The sequence below is a fragment of the Rhinoraja longicauda genome, chromosome 10, assembly GCF_053455715.1.
Source record: "Rhinoraja longicauda isolate Sanriku21f chromosome 10, sRhiLon1.1, whole genome shotgun sequence".
In the NCBI taxonomy this organism is placed as follows: Eukaryota; Metazoa; Chordata; class Chondrichthyes; order Rajiformes; family Arhynchobatidae; genus Rhinoraja; species Rhinoraja longicauda.
In genome coordinates this window covers 36,574,066-36,597,363 of record NC_135962.1, presented here as the reverse complement: position 1 = coordinate 36,597,363, position 23,298 = coordinate 36,574,066, and the positions used below count along the sequence as shown (strand labels likewise).

Below are 23,298 nucleotides of genomic sequence, written 5' to 3'. Positions count from 1 at the left end.
CACTTTGTGCCCTATTGTGTATTAACCAACATCTGCAGTTCTGTGTTTCCATGCCTTGTGCAATGATACTCTATTTCATGGTAATCCCTTGCTCTGTTATAATGGACATCACAGATCTGAGGCTTACCGGCCCTGGCTTCTGCCTTCTCTCTATTTCCTTTCCTAAACAAAGGAACACTTTGGCCAATCTCCAGTCCTCCAGGACCTCATCTGTTGCTGGAGAAGACACAAAGATCCTCATCAAGACCCCCGCAATCTTGCCTCCCTCTGTAACCTAGGATATATCCCATCAGGTCCTTGGCACTTATCCACCTAATGTTTTTCGGGGGGCCTCAGCTCCTTCTCAATCTCAAACTGCCCTATTTGTATTCTCCACACTGAGCTTGCTGTCCTCCCTCTGTGGGGTGGCATAGTGTCACAGCGGTAGAGTTGATGCCTTACAGTGCCAGAGACCTGGGTTCAATCCTAACCACAGGCACTGTCTATACGGAGTTTGTACGTTCTCTCTGACGGCGTGGGTTTCCTCCCACAGTTCAAAGACATACGGGGTTGTCGGTTAATTGGCTTTAGTTAAAATTGTCCCTTGTGTGTAGGATAATGATTGGGGTGATCGACTGGTTCCTGTTCTGTATATCAAGTCTAAAGTCAATGATATTTCATGCCCGTTTTGGTCTGCTTGAGTTCTTTCCTACTCGCTTTATATTCCTCATAAGCTCTGTCTGATGCCACTTTCTTCAAGCTGACATATGCTTCCTTTTTCTTCCTGACCAAGTTTACAACTTCCTTGGTTATCCACAGTTCCCTATCCTTGTTGTTCTCATTTCTCTTCCTTCTGGAACATGCTGATCCTACACATTGATCACCTGGGATCACATTGATCCTACACATTGACAAGCTATCATCTGTGGACTTACCCTATAACAACCTGTTTGTGTTGTTTGCTGCATGGAACCATATTAACCTGCAGGAAGTAAGACCAAGTATAAGTCCCAGAAACTCTACCGCCAGGGATGACAAGGGCATAATACATATGGGAACACTTTCCTTACCAATCACACATAATTCTGACAGGAAATATATCACCATCATTGGGAATGAATCTTGAACTCACTACCCCAACTATGGGAGTACTTTATCTGATGAATGCAACAGTTCAAGAAGATAGCTCACCATTATCTTTTCACAGGTGATTAAGGGTAAGCAATCCTGTCCATCCTAGCAACACCCGCAATTCCAGAAATGAATTAAAGAAGGCACTCCTGATGTTGGAGTCCACCTTTCATTTAACTGATACTGGTGAACTGTGGACACCTACTGGATGACTTATGTAGCTTGCTATGAATTTTCAAATATGGATGACTTGAGTAGCTTGCTATGAATTTTCAAATATCGGGCTATTGTGGCTATCAGGTAAGTGGCTAAAGGTGAAGGTGCTTGAGGGTGCAGGGAGTATTTGATCCGTTCCCAAAGCCGACTTTGCGGGCCGGCAGGGATTGATTAGGGATAGTCAACATGGCTTGTGAATGGAAATAACATCGCAAACACTGAGTTGTTTGAAGAAGTGACCTAGAGGATGGAGGAGGGCAAAGCAGCAGATATTGTATACATGGACTTCAGTAATGCGTTTGATAAAACCCTGCATGATAGGCTGGGCAGAAAGTTAGAACGAATGGGATCCAGTGTGAGTTAGCAATTTGTATACAAAATTGGCATTGACAGAAGCAGACTTGGGTAGTTGGGTGTTGTTTTTTAAATTGAAGCCTGTGACCTCTAGCAGGAATCGTTATTTGGTCCTCTGTTGTTTGTCATATATGTTAATAATTTAGATTGCAGGGTTTGAGTTATAAGTAGAGATTGAATAGGCTAGGTCTGTTTTCCCTGGAACAAAGGAGGCTGAGAGGTGATATGATAGAAGTATGTAAAATTATGAAATGCATAGTTAGGATATATAGCCAGAGTTTATTTCCCATGGAAGAGATATCTAAAAGTAGAGGGTAACGTTTTAAGGTGAGAGGATGGAGGTTGAAAGAAACTTTGATAAGTATATTTTCATCAGTAAACTTCAATACATTCAAAACTCCGTTGCCCGTCTACTCACCCACACCCCGATCCGTGACCATATCACCCCCGTCCTTTACAAACTCCACTGGCTCCCCATCCCCCAGAGAATCCAGTACAAAATCCTCCTCATAACCTACAAAGCCCTCCATAACCTGGCTCCATCCTACCTGACCGACCTCCTCCACAGGCACACTCCCACCTGCACCCTCCGCTCTGCTGCTGCCAATCTCCTATCCCCCCACATCCGGACCAAACTCAGAACCTGGGGGGACAGGGCTTTCTCCATCGCTGCTCCTACCCTATGGAACTCACTACCCCAAACGTTAGAGACTCCTCCACACTCACCACATTCAAAACATCACTGAAGTCTCACCTTTTCAGTATTGCCTTCAACCACTGAAGGTCACCTCACCTTCTGTCTCCTTTCTCTGTTCGTTTACTTATTTACTTATTTATCTAATTATTCATTTCCCTATGTTCTCTAAATCCCTGTAAAGCGTCTTTGAGTATATGAAAAGCGCTATATAAATGTAATGCATTATTATTATTATTATTATATTTTCACACAGAAAGTTGCTGGCATTTGAAATGAGATGTCAGAGGTGGTGGGGGCAGGAAAAGAAACAAGTTTTAAGACATATCTTGACAGGCATGTGGATGAACAAGACATTGAGGGATATGGAATTAAGTGGGATTAGTACAAATAGGCATGATGATCAACATAGACACAGTAGGCCGAAGGGGCTGTTTATATGCAGGATAAGTGTATGACTATTATCAGAACAGGGTGTTCTTGCTGAAAATCATCCATATGTGATATTGTCTCAGTTTTACTCCCTCCCTACAGTTTATCCTGCTAGGCAATTACCACAACCGCGCTGTTAGCAACACATCAATCCTCATTCAATGTGTTATCATCCTCTAACTGCCCCATTAATTAAATGGCCCCAACAGCTCAGATCCACATAACAACGGCATCACTCTATCACAGATAGCCACTTTGATTTATCGATCCTTTCCACTATCTTCTCCGTAATTTAAGATTACCTTTTTTATCTCTTACCCAGGTCTCATGGAGTATCTTTGGTCTACTTCTGTTTTCTATCTGTGTCTATCTGTTTTTCTTTCCACAGATGCCTCTTGACCTGTTGAATTTTTCCAGAATTTGATTTGATTTTCACAATAAAAGCTTTGGTTTTGCAAATATTTAAGTGGATGATATTTGAGCTTCATTATCACTGGATATCAGATAGGCAGCCTGGTAATTTTGAGACAGTGGAGGAGATGAGAGAGGTAGTGTAGATGGTCACTTAATTAGTGGATGAAGTAGCTGAGGAGTTTCACATAAATGAGAAATAAGTAGAGGCCAAAGAAAGATACTTGGGGATACCAGAAGTAACAATATGAGAGCAGGAAATGAAGCTTTAACAACTCTCTGATAATAAATGATTAGACAAAAATGAAATAAGATAAATGCTGATTTACAGAACTGGAAGAAGATTGAAAGCAGGATGGTATTGTTATGTCAAAAATTGCCAACAGGTTAAACAGGATGAGAATAAATAATTTATTAAATTATCTGTGTCACTGTTACATTCATGACTTTAACTGTGTTTTTACATGTGACTGAAGGTAAGGGAGAGATGCAAAATAAATGGAATGTTCTATTTCAGGAAGTGGCATTGGTTCATGTTATTCACAAACCAAAAAAGAGGGGAGTTGGGAGATATGTGCAAAACTGATGCAAGGAATGTTCAAAATATTCCATAAATTGGCAGGCACTGCTCAAATCTTTGTTACTGTACCTGTCATTTCTTATTAAACCCTCCTTAGCCACTTCCTCTGGCAACTCGAATGAGCTGGCATAGGAAGTGGTTGGGGTGGGTACATTAATAACATTTAAAAGACAGATATTTGGACAGGAAAAGATTAGAGGAATTTGAGTCAAACGCAGGCAACTAGGATTTGCTTAGATGGGCATCTTGGGCGGCATAGATGAGTTGGGGCACATGGAATGTTTCCATGCTATAAGACTTTTTTACTTTAATTTTACGGAAATGAGCTGAGATGAAGGAGAATTTATTCAATGTAGTAACATTCACCCAAGCTGAACAGATCGCATGACAAGAAAATAGACACAAAAAGCAGGAGTAACTCAGCGGCACAGGCAGCATCTCTGGATGGATGGAATGGGTGATGTTTCGGGTCGAGACCCTTCTTCAGACTGGTGCAGGACTGGTTGCACCTCTCTTGAAAGAAGAACAGAGGCTGAAGGTGTCCACAGTGAAAGGAGACAATCAAAGGAAGTTGTGTCAGCAGGACATTGATTAGTTGTGACATAAAGTCCAGTTCCACCAATAAAGAAATCGCCCTTTGAGTCTTTCTGTTCCGAGGAATTTCAGAGCTAATGGATGATAAAAAGAAAATGGGGTATGCAAGGAAAGCAATGTGAAAGAAGGTGACCAGAAAAATCAATAGGGGATAAGCATTGATTTTATCTCTCTTAGTTGAAGAAAGCATTTAGTCTTTTTAGCAAGAACGTAATGTTCAAAAATCAATTAAAGTCAGGTGTTTTTATAACTAACTACACCAAGTGGACCCATTGGGCCCAAACCTCTCCTGCATTGGTGCAGGACTATCTCCTCCCCCACTCCCTCTCCCCCTCCCCTCCTCCCCCTCTCTCCTCCCCCTCTCTCCTCCCCTTCCCAGAGTTCGTACATTTGGAACAGCAAAAAATTCAAGGACGTTCAAGGTCCAAATATCCCATTTTCAAGGACCAAAATCCAGCAAACATTGATGGTTTTTCCCAGGAACCTGAGGGATTTTTTTTTCCGACATAGGGTGGTGCTTGTGTCGAATGAGCTCCCATAGGAAGTGTTTGAGGCAGCTACAATTACTATATTTAAGGGCCATGTGGGGCTGAAGGGACTGTTTCCCTGCTGAATGATTCCATGTGGGATTCCTCCTCAAGACAAACTGGCAAGTTATTCAGCTACTGTAAATTGTTCATGTGAAAAAGAACCGAGATGAGAGAACACAGGAGCAATAAGTGGAGGAATGCTACAGATTTTAATGCTCAGAAAACCAGCAACACGAGAAACGACCAGAACACGAGAGAAAAAATAACCTTGGGTCATGTGCTCACCAGCACAACAAACCCCTAAACCTGTCCCACAATTTAATTCATATCTAAACATACTTTAAGATGTTGGCTACGTGAAAGGTTGTATGTTTCTCTCAGAAATGTGCCGTTTCACTAGTTTCTGTTTTATTTGAAATGCTCTATTGGTCATCGAGCACTCTAAAGTCACGGGTGGTGTACAAAAAGCTATTATATACACAACTCCCGGAACAGTTCCTTTCACCCACGTTTTACCCTGTACTATTCTAACCTACAATCAAGTATTTTCCTGTTGCCAATTTACCTACCAACCAGACGACGCAAGTCTTACATTTTAATTTAATTTCCAGTTCTATCATGCAAAACCGGTTAAACCGAGATTAATAATAGGTAGGAAGGAACTGCAGGAATGGTTTACACCGAAGATAGACATAAAATGCTGGAGAAACTCAACTGGAGTAACTCCAGCAACATCTCTGGAGAGAAGGAATGGGTGACGTTTCGAGAATGGGTGTCGAAGAGCTCGAGTCTCTTCTTTGGTCTCTGAAGAAAGGTCTCGACCCGAAACATCAACCATTCCTTCTTTCCAAGATTCCAAGATCAATGCTTCATGTCTCCTTCACTACGCCTGTCCTTTTCCCTACTTTCCATCCGTATTCCCATCCGTGTCCCTCTGAGATACTCCAGCATTTTGTGTCTATCTTCATTATTAAAACAGGGGCATGTCTGAACCGCTCAGTGACTCCACCCTCATCGTGTGATGGGAGAGGCGACGTGATGACTGTTGCAGGGCGTTGCTGAAGTCTTAAAAGCTGCTGGAAGTGAGTTTGCGTCCAATTCGTAGGTTTTGAGGCAGGACTCAGGCCAGGTATAGATACTGGGACTTTTTTTGAGGGGGTGATTTTTTGGAATGATCGACTCTTGAGCTGGGATTTGTGGGGGAAGTGAGGGGCTGGTTAAAGTTGAGGCTGGGGAGGGAATGCAAGTGAATATGTATCAGGAAGTATTGACGCGGGCTCGGTTGGGATCTCCTCGGCTTCTATGCTACAAAACCTTTGCTCTCATTTTCTAATCGCCACCTCGCCGGCACTGCTTAATTAATCGTTCCCTTTCTAACTGCAGGTTTTATCCTATACGACTGCGTCAGCAGGACCATGGTAAGACGTATCAGAACTTTATGGGCCCATTGGAATGAACGCGATCTTAACTCCTCTGTCCCACCCATCCTGGTCTGGCTAGATCTGGTAATCTTCCCCCGAATCCCACAACATACCGTCCACCCACTCTTAACTGCTCCCTTCATATCTCCACTCTCCCACATACTTCTCCTCCCTGTAACATTCCACACTCCCCCCTCCCTTAGCCCACCAGTACTTCTTCACCCCCACTTTTGTCATCGCCTACCCAGCTCCCTCTCGGGGTCAATCAACCTGAAGTGTCCCGACCTAAAACGACCTCTAAGTTCCTCCAGTACGTTGTGGTTTGCTCAAGATTCCAAGATCAATTCTTCATGTCTTCACTACGCCTGTCCTTTTCCTTACTTTCCATCTGATTTCCCACTCCTTCCCTGCAAAAGCAGCACTAAAAACAATAGTGTTAGAAAACAAAACCCACCAACGCATCATTCTGCATCTAAACCTTCCTAACATCACTGATTGAGTTATTCCTGAAGCCGTCTTCTAATTGTGCAGGTCGTGGAAAAGTCGCGCATGTTTGAAATGTCTTAATTTGAAGTAAATTTGTTGCATTTTGTAGATAACTGGTTTCCGTTGCTACAGAAATCTTCTGTTATGGATTACTTTACATAATGACTATTAGGATTTACCTTTGTGGTTGAAAACAAAATCTGGTGTAATGTAGTTTTACAGGTATGTATGTATAGCTTAACTTGGTGATGTTAGTCACACACCCATGAAAGCATGCACTTACAGCAGGCAGTGAAGAAAGCCAATGGAATGTTGGCCTTCATAACAGTATAACAGAACCTTATTGTCATTCGGTATAAATACCGAACGAAATTTCAGCAGTCACAAGACACAGCAAAAAAGAAAAGAACACAGGACACACGACCCCAACACAAACATCCATCACAGTGACTCCAAACACCCCCTCACTGTGATGGAAGGCAACAAAACTTCCACTCTCTTCCCCCCGCGCCCACGGACAGGCAGCTCGACCCCTACCGAGGCAACCGACACGCACAGCCCCCGCAAGGGGATGGAAGGCCCCGCGGCCGCGCCGCACCGGCACCAAAACGTCCCGCGGCCGAGCCGCGCCGGCGATGTTAAGTCCCGCGGCCGAGCCGCGCCGGCGATGTTAAGTCCCGCAGCCGCGCCGGGCGATGAAAGGTGCCGCGCCGGGCGCTAAACCGTTCCGCGGCCGAGCTGCACCGGGCGATGGAAGGCCCCGCGGCCGAGCCGCACCGAACGCTGAACCGTCCCGCAGCCGTACCGGGCGATGGAAGGCCCCGCGGCCGAGCCGCGCCGGCGATGTTAAGTCCAGCGGCCGAGCCGGGCGATGGAAGGCCCCGCGGGCGATGGAAGGCCCCGCGGCCGAGCTGCGCCCCGGGGAAGAGACCTAATAAAAGAAGGTTCCCCCGCCCCACCCCACCCCCCACACATACAGAGCCAAAAACAGAAACAAAAACCATCCCAACACCGACACAAACAAAAAAAAAAAAGGAAAAAAAGACAAACACTGCCAGAGAGCCGCAGCCGTTATGAGCAAAGAGGTCCTTCTACAGTTGTACCGGGCCCTGGTGAGACCGCACCTGGAGTACTGTGTGCAGTTGTGGTCTCCAAATTTGAGGAAGGATATTGAGGGTGTGCAGCGTAGGTTCACTAGGTTAATTCCCAGAATGGCGGGACTGTCGTATGTTGAAAGGCTGGAGCAATTAGGCTTGTATACACTGGAATTTAGAAGGATGAGGGGGGATCCTATTGAAACATATAAGATAATTAGGGGATTGGACACATTAGAGGCAGGAAACATGTTCCCAATGTTGGAGTCCAGAACAAGGGGCCACAGTTTAAGAATAAGGGGTAGGCCATTTAGAACGGAGATGAGGAAGAACTTTTTCAGTCAGAGAGTGGTGAAGGTGTGGAATTCTCTGCCTCAGAAGGCAGTGGAGGCCAGTTCGTTGGATGCTTTCAAGAGAGAGCTGGATAGAGCTCTTAAGGATAGCGGAGTGAGGGGGTATGGGGAGAAGGCAGGAACGGGGTACTGATTGAGAGTGATCAGCCATGATCGCATTGAATGGCGGTGCTGGCTCGAAGGGCTAAATGGCCTACTCCTGCACGTATTGTCTATTGTATGTGATCCAGAAGTGTTGAAGACGTGCAAATATATAGACAGATTTGCCTAACTAAATCTTATTATGTCATAAAATAAAGCCCACCACTTCATGTTGATATTATTAAAATCAATCTCATGCTCTTAAACCACACTTGCACACCTACAACAATTATTGGTTTTGTTCTTCCTCCTCCGATTTTAAACCTTGGTGTGCTCCCTCTTAAATAAATGAACAATAGCTGATTAGATTCCAGTATGACATGTCTATCCTCCCCTTCTTCCTCTTATCATCTCGAGGCAGTTGAATGAAACAATTCCCTTCCAAAAGCTCGTATTTAATATCTAATTGTTCCTTGGTTGGAAAAAATAATTTGAACACATTTCTCTTTGTTTTTCAGGATAATTTCTCGGTGAGTATGAACTTTTACCAATAAATACTTAAACATATTCATGTATTCTTACTATCATATTACGTAGATTATGTTATAGCAGAGTTACAAAATATTACTAATCACTGATTTAATTTAAGTTAATTTTTGTGAGTAACCAATCTGCCACACATTAGTGCTTCACAGTGAGTATTGCCCATGTTGGGACAGTACACATTGGGCACGTAGTGTGCGATGCTTCAAAGTCCATTGGTCTCTCATGGAGCTCTTCCCTTCCCCTCCCCTCACAATTTGCACCTGAAAGATTAATTGCTATTTCTCAAGTTGGTCCTTGGATGGAAAACATAATTAAAACACATCTCTTGGTTTTTCAGGATGAATTATTACTGAGTATGAAAAACTCTGTTCTTTGAACTTTTACCAATATATACCTTTCAAACATATCCATGTAGATTATGTTATAGCAGAGTTATAACTATATTATTAATCACTGATATAATTTAAGTTTATTTTTGTGAGTAATCAATCTGCGACACATTTGTGCTTCACAATGAGTATTGCCCATGTTGGGACAGTACACATTGGGCATATAATGTGTGGTGACCTTTTCATTGGAAACTGATTTGATTGCCTGAATTTTTGCAGGGTCTTTACATGATTTTTCTCTTGTTGCTTCAATATATTATTTTCAGAAAATGAGAAACCATCTGCTTAACAGATGCGCCATAACATTATCCATATTGCATGCATGTATTCTCTTTAACGTTCTCGTGCATATTTAGCATATACTTTAACTCTGCCGATCTTTCACGTGTGGAACTTTTTTCGGGTTCCTTCAAAGTTCATTGGTCACAAATGAAGCTCTTCCCTTCACGTCATATTTTTCCTCTGAAAGGACAATCGCTATTTCTCAACTGAAATCAATAGATGTTAGTGAATGAGAGGGAAGATTTAAGGATGTGAGCAGAGTGCTTCCTGAGAAGGGCAGTTGCGTTATTTCTTAATAGTGGATCAGCTTTGCTGACGGTGGACAATAGACAATAGGTGCAGGAGGAGGCCATTCGGCCCTTCGAGCCAGCACCGCCATTCAATGTGATCATGGCTGATCATTCTCAATCAGTACCCCGTTCCTGCCTTCTCCCCATTCCCCCTGACTACGCTATCCTTAAGAGCTCTATCTAGCTCTCTCTTGAATGCATTCAGAGAATTGGCCTCCACTGCCTTCTGAGGCAGAGAGTTCCACAGATTCACAACTCTCTGACTGAAAAAGTTTTTCCTCATCTCAGTTCTAAATGATCTACCCCTTATTCTTAAACTGTGGCCCTTGTTCTGGACTCCCCCAACATCCGGAACATGTTTCATACCTCTAACGTGTCCAACCCCTTAATAATCTTATATGTTTCGATAAGATCTCCTCTCATCCTTCTAAATTACAGTGTATACAAGCCTAGTTGCTCCAGTCTTTCAACATATGACAGTCCCGCTATTCCGGGAATTAACCTAGTAAACCTACGCTGCACGCCTTCAATAGCAAGAATATCCTTCCTCAAATTTGGAGACCAAAACTGCACACAGTACTCCAGGTGCGGTCTCACTAGGGCCCTGTACAACTGCAGAAGGACTTCTTTGCTCCTATACTCAACTCTTCTTATGAAGGCCAACATTCCATTGGCTTTCTTCACTGCCTGCTGTACCTGCATGCTTCCTTTCAGGGACTGATGTACTAGAACACCCAGATCTCGTTGTACGTCCCCTTTTCCAAACTTGACACGATTCAGATAATACTCTGCCTTCCTATTCTTACCACCAAAGTGGATAACCTCACACTTATCCACATTAAACTGCATCTGCCATGCATCCGCCCACTCACACAACCTGTCCAAGTCACCCTGCAACCTCATAGCATCTTCCTCACAGTTCACACTACCACCCAGCTTTGTATCATCTGCAAATCTGCTAATGGTACTTTTAATCCCTTCATCCAAGTCATTAATGATCACCAATGCGTCCACAATTTCTAGCCCCACCTCCTTAAGTACTCTGGGATGCAGACCATCAGGCCCTGGGGATTTATCAGCCTTCAGTCCCATCAGTCTACCCAACCCATTTCCTGCCTAATGTGGATTTCCTTCAGTTCCTCCGTCACCCAAGGATCTCTGGCCACTAGAACATCTGGGAGATTGCTTGTATCTTCCTTAGTGAAGACAGATCCAAAGTACCGGTTCAACTCATCTGCCATTTCCTTGTTCCCCATAATAAAGTCCCCCGCTTCTGTCTTCAAGGGACCCACATTTGCCTTGACTATTTTTTTCCTCTTTACATACCTAAAAAAGCTTTTACTATCCTCCTTTATATTATTGGCTAGTTTACACTCGTACCTCATCTTTTCTCCCCTTATTGCCTTCTTAGTCATCTTCTGTTGCTCTTTAAAAGAGTTTCAATCCTCTAGCTTCCCACTCTTCTTTGCTTTGTTGTACTTCTCTTTTATTTTTATGCTGTCCTTGACGTCCCTTGTCAGCCACGGGTGCCTCTTACTTCCCTTGGAATCTTTCCTCCTCTTTGGGATAAATTGATCCTGCAACTTCTGCATTATTCCCAGGAATACCTGCCATTGCTGTTCCACCGTCTTCCCTGCTAGGGCCTCTTTCCAGTCAATTCTGGCCAGCTCCTGCCTCATGCCTCTGTAATCCCCTTTGCTATACTGTAATACTGACACTTCCGATTTTCCCTTCTCCCTCTCAGTTTGTAGAGTAAAACTTATCATATTGTGATCACTGCATCCTAATGGCTCTTTTACCTCGAGTCCCCTTATCAGATCAGGTTCATTACACAACACTAAATCCAGAATTGCCTTCTCCCTAGTAGGCTCCAGTACAAGCTGTTCTAAGAATCCATCTCGGAGACACTCCACAAACTCTCTTTCCTGGGGTCCATTACCAACCTGATTTTCCCAGTCTATCTGCATGTTGAAATCTCCCATAACCACCGTAGCATTACATTTGCGACACGCCAATTTTAGCTCCTGATTCAACTTGCACCCTATGTCAAGGTTACTGTTTGGGGGCCTGTAGATAACTCCCATAAGGGTCTTTTTACCCTTACAATTCCTCATTTCTATCCATACTGATTCTACATCTCCTGATTCTATGTCACCCCTTGCAAGGGAGTGAATATCATTCCTCACCAACAGAGCGACCCCACCCCCTCTGCCCACCTGTCTGTCTTTTCTATATGTTGTGTACCCCTGAATATTCAGTTCCCAGCCCTGGTCCTCTTGTAGCCATGTCTCAGTGATTCCCACAACATCATACTTGCCAATGTCTAACTGAGCCTCAAGCTCATCCATTTTATTTCTTATACTTCGCGCATTTAAATACAACACTTTAATTTCGGTATTCACCTCCCCTCTCACACCGGACACCACCAGTACGTAATTCAACGGAGCATTTGAAATTGTGTGTTGGACCAGGTTCAACCCAGGGATTGTCCTGCTCTTGATACAGTCATATCCACGATATTTATTTGTCAAAATTAAGAACACAATTAATACATTGAGCAAACTCTGATTTGGTGCATGCTCAGTCTGGGTATTCTCATTGTCACAGCAATTGTGGAAACACTAATTCTGACCCATATTTTGGATAATTTTGGTCTAGGATGAAGTTTTTAGACTATTGTCCAAGTGAGATTATCTAGTTCCTCACAAAACAGTCCTGGTCTGTATGAGGTGCTCTGAGTTTACATTGAGCATTCCTATTATTACGAGCCAATTTTTTTTTATTCGATTGCACTCTTCTGCCTTTTCTGCGTCTATTGATTTTCTCAAATATTATTGATTAAACCTTACTATTTTTAGTTCCCAACACAAACCTTTTAATATTATATATCAGTGCTTTTATCTTAGGAATATTTTGGAAAAAATATTTTATCTTTTTAGTTGGAAGATGCATTGGGTCCTGAACCTCCAAGTGGTTCTACAAATCCACAACTAGGACAGTCGGGACCCCAGCCTGGGCAGCCTGGTCAACCGGGACCCTGGCCTGGGCAGCCTGGACAACCAGGACCCTGGCCTGGGCAGCCCGGGCAACCTGGACAACCAGGACCCTGGCCTGGGCAGCCCGGGCAACCTGGACCCTGGCCTGGGCAACCTGGACAACCAGGACCCTGGCCTGGGCAACCTGGACAACCAGGACCCTGGCCTGGGCAACCTGGACAACCAGGACCCTGGCCTGGGCAACCTGGACAACCAGGACAACCGGGACCCTGGCCTGGGCAACCCGGGCAACCTGGACAACCAGGACCCTGGCCTGGACAACCAGGACCCTGGCCTGGGCAACCATGGCAGCAGGGACCCTTGCCTGGGCAACCGGGACCTCAGCCTGGGCAGCCGGGACCTCCTGGGTCGACTACTAAAGCTTTGGTAAGTGTTGATCTTTGAAATTGTTATGTAATGCATTTTAATCGATGAATTCCAAACCTTATATAGTTTTGAGATATACTGTGAAAAAAGGGTCCTTTGGCCACCTAGTTCATGCCCACCCTTCATGTAAGTTCTATGTTATCCCACTTTCTCATCCACTCCCTACACATGAGGGACAATTTTACCGAAGCCAAGGTAATATTTTTGTTCAGATCAAACATGTCTAAAACACTGATTTTTCATGAATATGTACTGAAACACAAATTATCTTTGGCTTTGGTGTATGATCCTATTTGAAATTCAGGGGGTTGGAGCAAGTGTGTATCTTCAGATTTGTCCTGACAGGACTTGAACGGTGGTTGTCCAGTTTGACGTAGGGGGGTTAAAACATGAGATGCTTGTAGGTAGAATATCCATACAGACTCGGAGGGTAGTACAGTGCCCCCCATAATGTTTGGGACAAAGACCCATCATTTATTTATTTGCTTCAGTACTCCACAATTTGAGATTTATAAAAGAAAAAAACACATGTAGTTAAAGTGCACATTGTCAGATTTTATTAAGGTAAAGTTTCGGGTCAGGACTCTTCTTGAGACTGATCAAATTGGGTATAGAGAAAGAAATGTAAGGGCAAAATTAAAAGATTTCTACTTAAAATCTTCCTACATATTTGGAAAGATATTTAAAAAATCTTCACTTATTCAGCTATAGCTAACTTAAGAAGGAATGAACTCCATGCTTGTTAAAGTTGAATTTCAATGTCAGAGTGATTCTTGGCTATAATCAAGACACATGGCGCCTTTTGAACATTTGCTTATACTGGAATCAATAAACCGTGCCATGGTCGTTATATATCACACATGTACAAAATGACCATACTACGTATTTTAAGACAGCCTCTCTTGGCTCTGCAGCAGTAGAGGAAGGCAATTCAGCGTGTTTCTCATCAATGTGGAGCAATTTATATAATTTAAGTAATTCTGAGTGCTGTTGGTCTTGCTCTTCTCGGAAAAGCCAAACATTATGAATGCACAATGTAGATTCACCCAGGAAGGAAATAATGATTTGCTAGTTCCATGGGGAAGTGCTGGCAAACAGCAATGTGCTCAATGGCATGTTCTGGACCTTAGCACTGCAGCTTCAAAGAAACATGCTAGTGATAGAAGTTAATGAAAATGGCCTTTTGTTCCAGTCTTAGCAAGAGGCAAGAGGTGTTATGTAAGTTGCTGAACAAAGGTGTGAGATACATTTTATGTCTTGCCTATCAGCTCTATGCCAGTCATAGCTGTTGCATCTCATGAAATTTTAAATTACTAGCTGTTTAATATGTTTATAAATTATTTTATGTTTAAAATATTTTTGTACCGTTTAATTTTTAAAACTTTGTAAATTGGCTTTGATTCGAGACATTTGGAAGTGAAAGGCCCATATGAGGTGTAGGCCTCCTGTGGGTGGTACCTTACTTTCTGGAATTTGCATCCTAGTCACTCCTGCAACACTAGTAGATCCTTGCATGCTCTGCAACTGCAAAAGGTTAATGCAACCAAAGACTAGCACCAGGGATCACCTACCTGGGGAAAGATTGGTCAACTCTTTTAGGAACTAGGTCAGTCTTTTAGGGATTGGAATTATTATCACTGGGCTTTTCATAGTTTTGCAAATATGAAACACAAGTGAGAAGCCTGTTTGAAAAGTCTCAAATATTTGAAACTATGCTGGAATATAAATGAGGTGAAGTTAGTAATTTTCATTATTCAGAAGTGTTTCATGGAGGTTTAGTAATTTTTTATTCCAGACACATAGATTTTGTTTTTATTTTGAATTTACAGACTGTGCCGTATGACTTTCCTATGCGAGGTTGGCCTCCAAATAAAGTATTGACAATTGAGGCGACTGTCAAAACGAATGTGAACCAGTAAGTTTTATGTTTTACAGTGATTTGAAAATGTATTTAATATAAGATGTGATGCTTACACCTTCTGTATGAAAATTTGTCATTGCTTTTTCTGTTTATTGGGACGAACAGCACTGCAGCTTGTGTACAAGGCACCTTGCCCAAACATGGGGATCAAATTTCCATCCTACACCGACACCTCCCTCCCCTTTCTTGATCTCACTGTCTGCATCACAGAAGATAAACCATTGACTGTCGTCCATTATAAACCTACCGACTCCCACAACTATCTCGACTATGCTTCTTCCAACCCTGCCTCCTGCAAAGACTTTATTCCCTGCTCCCAATTCATCCGTCTGCGCCCAAGATGAGGTAGAAACATAGAAAATAGGTGCAGGAGTAGGCCATTCGGCCCTTCGAGCCTGCACCGCCATTCAATAAGATCATGGCTGATCATCCAGCTCAGTAACCTGTAGCTGCCTTCTCTCCATACCCCCTGATCCCTTTAGCAAAAAGGGCCACATCTAACTCCCTCTTAAATATAGCCAATGAACTGGCCTCAACTACCTTCCGTGGAAGAGAATTCCACAGACTCACCACTCTCTGTGTGAAGAAATGTTTTCTCATCTCGGTCCGAGATGTCCCCATTCATTAGCAAATGGGGGTTCCCCTCTTTTATCATAGATGACACCCTCACACTTGTCTCCTTGGTACCTCGCTACTCCACTCTTGCTCTCCCACCCCCACACACAGGGACAGAGTCCCCCTAGTTCTCATCTTTCACCCCATCGTCTGTTGCACAGAACATATAATCCTCGAATATTTTTGCCACTACCAATGGGATCCCACCATTAGCCACATCTTCCCATCTCCACCCCTTTCCATTTTCTGTAGTGACCGTTCCCTCCGTAAGTTCCCTGGTTTACTCATCCCACTAAAACCATCCCCTCCCCAGGTACCTTCTCCTGCAAATGCAGGAGATACACCTGTCCCTACGCCGCTTCCCTCGACTCTATCCAGGGACCATGACAGTCCTTTCACGTTAGGCAGAGGTTCACTTGCACCTCCTCGAACCTCATCTACTGTATCCACTTTTCCAGCTGTGGACTCCTATATATTGGCGGGACCAAGTTGCTTCACAGACTATTATACCACCAATTTTGATGTCATCTGAAAACTTGCCAATCATTCTCATCCAAATTGTTAATAGATATGATAAACGGGACCTAGCACTGATCCTTGCAGCACACCACTGGTCACAGGCCTCCACTGCTACCTTCTGCCTCTTATCACCAAGTCAATTTTGTGTCCACTTTGATTACATGCTGGAGCCCATGTTTACTTAGTGCAGGTTTGTAATAATTGGCTTGGTAAAATTGTAAATTATCCCTAATGTGTGTCAGCTAGTGTTAATATGTTGGGATCGCTGGTCGGCGCGGACTCAATGGGCCAAGAGGCCTGTTTCTGCACTGTATCTCTAAACTAAACCAAGTTAAACTTCTGGGCTAGTTTACCATGCTGGCCCTTGTCAAAGATCTGAGATACCACAGTGAAGATCACAATCAGATGAGCCATGATCCCATTCAATAGTGGAACAGGTTTGAGTGACCCACTTTGTCTCCTGATTCATGTTTGTGACAATGGCTAGCACAGAGCTCTAGTGACCTATGTTTGATCCTAATATAGGCAGCGAGTGTGGAGTTTGCATGTTCTCCTTGTCACCATGTGTGTTTTCCCCCACTAATCTTGTTTCCTCCTGATTACAAAGATGTCATGATAAATTAATTGACTACTGTACATTACAACTTGTGTCAATGGGTGGTACGAGCATTATGATGAGGGAGCAAATTATGTGAGAAAGGATAGAATGCGGGGAAATAAATAAGGGAAGTATATTATTGGTATTTTCTGAGAGCCAACATGAATTTAATCGACCAAACTGTCGCCAACCTAGAACCGTGGAGCACAAGAACAGGCCCTTCGGCCTACAATGTCTGCATGAAACATAGAAAACAGGTGCAGGAGGAGGCCATTTGGCCCTTCGAGCCAGCACCGCCATTCATTGTGATCATGCTGATCATCTACTATAAGAAAATAACTGCAGATGCTGGTACAAATCAAAGGTATTTATTCACAAAATGCTGGAGTAACTCAGCAGGTCAGGCAGCATCTCAGGAGAGAAGGAATGGGTGACGTTTCGGGTCGAGACCCTTCTTCAGATAACCGCCCCCCTGACATCAGTCTGAAGAAGGGTCTCGACCCGAAACGTCACCCATTCCTTCTCTCCTGAGATGCTGCCTGACCTGCTGAGTTACTCCAGCATTTTGTGAATAAATGCTGATCATCTACAATCAGTAACCTGTGCATGCCTTCTCCCCATATTCTCTCCTTGATTCCACTAGCCCCTAGAGCTCTAACTATCTTTTAAATTCATCCAGTGAATTGGCCTCCACTGCCTTCTGTGGCAGAGAATTCCACAAATTCACAACTCTCTGGGTGAAGAAGTTTCTTCTCACCTCAGTTTTAAATGGCCTCCCCTTTACTTTTAGACTGTCTTTTAACTATCCGCGCATAATCCATATTAATCTGTTTCCAGCATATCCATTTGCCTATCCAAAAGCCTGTTAAATACCACTATCGTATCTGCCTCAACCACCAATCCTGGCAGCAGGTTCTAGGCACTCGCCACCCTCTGTGTATATATATTTTTTAAGTTGCCTTGCAACTGTCTACCCTATCGTTCACAATTTTTTATGCTTGTATCAAGTGTCCCCGCAACCTTCGGTGTTCCAGAGAAAAAAAAATCTAAGTCTGTCCAACCTCTCTCTGTAGCTAATAACCCCTGACCCAGGCAACATTCTGGTAAACCACTTCTGCACTCTTTCCAAAGCCTCCACATCCTTCCAGTAATGAGAAGACCAGAACTGCACACAATGTTCCAAATGAGGCCAATAACCTGTAAAGCTGCATTCTGATTCTTATAATCAATGCTCCAACCTATGAAGGTAAGCATACCATATGCCTCATTTACCACATAATCTTCTTGTGTTGCTACTTTCAGGGAGCTATTGACTTGGACCCTATGATCCTGCTGTACATTAATGCTGTTGAGGGTCATGCCATTGTATATTTTACCCCTTGCATTTGACCTCCCAAAGTGCAACACCTCAGACTTGGTTGGATAAAATTCCATCTGCCATTTCTCCACCCATTTCTGTGGCTGATCTTCATTTGAAGATATGCAAACGCACCTCTTAAGTTAAATGGCTTGTTTGCTGGTGCGTATTCAATGGAATATCAAAATAACATTTTATTTACATTTTATTTTCACAGGTTTGCCATTAATGTCTGCACCGGCCATGATATTGCTTTTCATTTTAATGTTCGTTTTAAGGAGGAAGGCAATCATCAAGCTATTGTCCGAAATTGCAGTGTCAATAATGTTTGGGGGCCAGAAGAAAGAGATATACCACACTTTCCATTCAAGAAAGGAGAAAAATTTGAGGTAAGTACATTGTTTTCATGTATTTTCTCATTTTAATGAATTGCCATAAATTTTTATATCAGTCCAAAATGAGGATGACCTGGTTTAATGTTTAAAAAAATAATAATTTTAACTAATTAAAAAAATAGTTAAAATCATTTAATGCTTGGAACATGGAACGTTCCAGGCTCGAGGGTCCATGTCATCCTGGACAAAATTGGTCATCACTTTCCTGGGTCGATGCATAATTGCTATATTTTTTGGTATTATATATTTGATATTTGATAGTTTACTGAGACTTTCATATATTTTTCAACTGATTAAGGCCATTTTCATCACAGCTGTATGGCATGTTCTCTGTAGTTTCTTGAATCTTCAATTATGAATGAAGCTTTGAATTGGATATTTTTCATTTACTAATATGTCTTTTAATGGCTTCACTTTCTTTAAATGTTGCTTGACCCAATTTGTTTCAAGTTCTTGCAGGCACTGCCATTCAGTCGCAAATTTATTCTTGATGGAAGCTTGAAGAAATAAATTGGGCATCCTTGTGGAACTGGCTTAATGTTGCCTACGTTATACAGGAATTTCTTGGCCTACTCCAGGCTTTAAAATAATGCAGGGATTATTGTCCCAATCCTCTCCCTTGCATTCGGAGTGTGTTCCATCCCATTCACGATTGTATCCTTTTCCTCTTTCATGTGATCAAATTGTGGGCATTCTGCCCTGCAAGTCACATTTAGCCATAGTTGTCTGTTTTTTCTAGTCCTGGGGCTTCACTGCTGTGGCAGACTTGTCTGGTGAAGCGAGTCTGAATGAGCTTTGATAATGTCTCAGTTTTGCAAACACACCGCACACCCCCATTCTGCTCTGATGGCATTCTAATAGCTAATTTCTGCAGAAAGATCTATCAGCTTCGCTAATATTTCTGATGATCAGGTATTTGAAGTAACAGAGTAATACAACATGGAAATAGGCCTTTCATTCCAACTTGTCAATGCCAACCTAGATGCTGTGCCCACTTAAACTAGTCCCATGTGCCTGTTTCTATTCCATATACCTCTAAATCTTTCCTATCTATGTACTCGTCCAAATATTTTTTATATATTGGTATTGTATCTACTTCAACCAGTTTCTCTGACAGCTCATTCCATACGTGTACTGTTACCCTCTGTGTGAAGAAGTTTCCCCTTTAGTTTCTTTTAAAATATTTTCCCCCTCTCACCTTAAACCTATGCCCTTGATTTCTGATTCCCCTTCCCTGGGAAAAAGACTGCATTTACCTTATCTGTGCCCCTCTTGATTTTATATGCCTCCAAAAGGATCACCCCCTTGATCAACTCTAAGGAATAAAGTTCCAGTTTGCTTAACCTTTCCATATAACTCAGGCACTCAAGTTCTGGCAACATTCTCATGAATCCTCTTTGCACTCTTTCCTGTTTCATAACGTCTTTCTTGTAGCAGGGTAACCAAAAGTGTACACAATACTCCGAGCAACCCCACCAACATCTTGTACAACTACAACATAATGTCGTAACTCCTATGCTCAATGCCCTGACTTATAAAGACCAGCATGCCAAATGCTGCCTTCTCCTACCTTTGACATCTTAGCTTCACTTAACTTTGTAAGAAGACCTACAAATCCATCATTAAGGCTGTTCAAGACACACCAGTTATATGTTCAAGCTGAGGGACCAGAAATGTGCATCCAGTTGCTTGACGCAGTACAATACGGAACTGCTGCTGAACTGGGAGTTACGTCCAAGGATAATACAGAGATCCAATATTCCAATTTCTCGCCTGCATCACGTTTTGCACTTCCATACCTGTGCAATACAGCATGGAAGACAGAATGAGGCATACATACTCATTGCAGCCAGTCAGCAAGTCAGTAATTTCCCCCAAAAAGTACCAGCTTGCCATCCGTGCGATCTTGTCCAATGACTAAATAGTTGACATTGCTTTTTAATACAACAAGTTGGAGCAAATGAATGGCGGCTGCTCATGATAGGACAGCCTACTGGAAGATAGATGAGAGATTTTTGGAAAGGTGTAACATTATTTCAATCACAGTATCAGTGATAACTCGTTAAGATGTCTGCATTCAACCAAAAGTAACCAGTGAAAGCTGCTGTCACAACATCAACCTCAGGGGGCAATAGCAATAACTTTGCCGAGGAATTCTCAAATGTTTTGCTCTTCAGGGGCAGACGCAGCTTTATCATCTGGAAATGTTTAAAGGCAATCACTGATGTTTTTAGTCCATTTCATCTTCAACTGGATGAAATGGTGTCATGCATTGCTGGGCATTTAGAGACAAGCAGAACAAGCACAATGGGTTGCAAAGTAACCTACATGAAGTATAAGCCCCCATGGATGCCTTGTCACTGTTCCGTTTAATCATTCCATTTACTTTGCTGGCTAGCCTCCCATTTTCTGTCCCCTGCAAATATGTCTTCTGATAGTAATGTCCTACTATCCACTCTCACCCCCCTCCCCACAGTCTCCTTCCAATCTGTCCCTCCTCCCTCAGGCTTTACATTTCACTGCTCTTATCTGACACCCTTTTCATCATCAGCTTTTGTCACGTACTGCACCAATCTGCCAATCACACCCCGCAATCACATCCACCTATCACTTGCCAGGCTTTGACCCACTCCCATCTCTTTTCGAGCTATCTCCCCACCCCCCCCCCCCCCATGCAATCAGTCTGAAGAACCATCCCCACCCAAAACATTGCATATCGATTCCTTCAACAGTGCTGCGTTCCTCCAGCACTTTCTTTTTGCTCAAGATTGCAGCATCTGCAGTTCCTTGTGTCTCCTTTGATACTTTGCTGTCCGTTCCCTAACCTGCATCATTACCAAATATCCTGTCTTTGCAAATCTTTACTGATTCCACATTAAGGAACACCTTAATTATGAAGCTGTCCTTATTTTTAAATCCTTCCATAACTCAAATTTCGTCTAGTTATGCAGCCTTCAAAGTTATTTGCAGTCCTCCAATTTTGGCCTTTTGAGGCCTAATTTTAAATTGGTCTTCCATTCAGTTAAATTTTAGAGCTCTTCTTGGCTGAATTCTACTCCTAAACAGCTTCAGTTCTACTTTAAATACTCTAAACATTCTACAGATTACCCTAAATATCTTGCATGGCTCAGTATGAAATTTTGATTTTGCTTTAATGAAGCATCTTTCATATTTATTTCACTGTGCAGATCCATGTTGTTGCATTTGGTTACATAAGTGCGGCATGATACCTGCCTGACAATGAATGGGCATTGAATAATAGCACCGTGATCCCACCCATTTTTGGGTCTATTCAATTTTGTGGCATCAGATGCTGCCTGATCCGCTGAGTTATTTCAGCACTGCATTTTTTATCCATTAGAATTAGAATTAAATTTAATAACTGAGGATGTTTTAACATGTGTAATAATCTTTACAAGGAATAAACGTATTTATTTTTAAATCCTGCAGTTACTGATTCTTGGTGAACCAAATCAATACAAGGTGGCTGTGAATAAACAACATTTCATTCAATTCAAACATCGGTCGAAGAATTTGGGCCAAGTGACCAATGTCAATGTCTACGGTGATATCATGCTACATAAGATGGTTATGATGTAAATCTGGAAACTATTTTAACGTCTTACTAATTTGTAAACTCTTTATTTCCTTTATTTTGTGATATTAATGCCTCTGAATCTATTTCAGAATAAATTAACTCATAAAAACACTGCAAGAGACCATTTAGTCAATCGAATTATTGGCAGTGCCACATGATCCATATGGTCGTATCCCACTCTTTGCTTCTTACCAACCTTTCAACATGCTGTTTTTTTTAATCAGTCCTTAATCGCTTTGGAATAATTCATTATCTATTAATGAACAGAGTTCTTTATCACTAAGAATTGTTTCTCAACCTTTCCTTTTCGTATGAATGGGTTGAATTATGTGTCCTTTTGAATAAGACACAATTATTATTTTACTTTATATTAACTGTCAGTTTTGAAAACACCTAAAATCTAACCCTATAGAGGAAATCCCTCTGCTTTCTCAAATCCCCCTTCATAACTATAATTTCTTATCTGTGGAAACTTTATGGAGAATTAATGCTCTATGTCTTCTGCACTTTCATATCTTAGCAGTACAGGGGTTACAATTACACACAGCATTGCAACCCCACTGTTCCTAGGGACATTGTTATTCATCAAATGACAGCAGTCATTGCTCAGTACAACAAAATATTCTTCCCCCAAAATATCTGCATCTTTATAACTTCATTTACTCCATTGTCAAATTTGGTGAATGTACATTAGAATCCACCAAATGTTAGCAATAACAAAACATTAATGTGCAAGAAAATTTAGTTGAGGAATATTATCATGTGGGAAGTGACTGAGCCTTATCTGCTTCCAAATTTACTGACAATCACCAAAATAAACTATACAGCAATATTTTATTTATGCTAAAAATCTGTTTGGGCCTGAATAGGTGAACCCTTTATCAAGATGGCCTACATGCTGCAGTCAGATGGTGCCAATGTAGAAATGGTTGAGAGCTTCAAGTTCCGAGGCATAAATAAAGTACTAATTGGTTCGATCAACACTTGTGCAATGATGAAAGACACAAAGC

General features: G+C 42.4%; 2 protein-coding genes across 2 annotated transcripts in view; one reads left to right on the top strand and one right to left on the bottom strand.

Moving 5' to 3' along the window:
* Nucleotides 1-23,298, bottom strand: part of gmfb (glia maturation factor, beta) — a 449,169-nt gene that overhangs the window by 356,618 nt on the left and 69,253 nt on the right. The gene's annotated exons all lie outside the window — the stretch shown is intronic.
* Nucleotides 1,574-22,401, top strand: LOC144597712 (uncharacterized). The gene is made up of 7 exons (XM_078407244.1): nt 1,574-1,685; nt 6,305-6,339; nt 8,875-8,886; nt 12,803-13,285; nt 15,115-15,200; nt 18,513-18,684; nt 22,141-22,401. Exons 1-7 carry the CDS (start codon nt 1,574-1,576, stop codon nt 22,288-22,290), a joined length of 1,050 nt encoding a protein of 349 aa, XP_078263370.1. The 3' UTR covers nt 22,291-22,401.

Bases quoted from the DNA above. Each gene is read 5' to 3' on its own strand.
- LOC144597712 (XM_078407244.1), top strand. From the start codon at position 1,574: ATGGAGGAGGGCAAAGCAGCAGATATTGTATACATGGACTTCAGTAAT. The intron at 1,686-6,304 runs GTTAGCAATTTG...TTCTAACTGCAG, and splicing joins ACGAATGGGATCCAGTGTGA to GTTTTATCCTATACGACTGC. The intron at 13,286-15,114 runs GTAAGTGTTGAT...TTGAATTTACAG, and splicing joins GGTCGACTACTAAAGCTTTG to ACTGTGCCGTATGACTTTCC.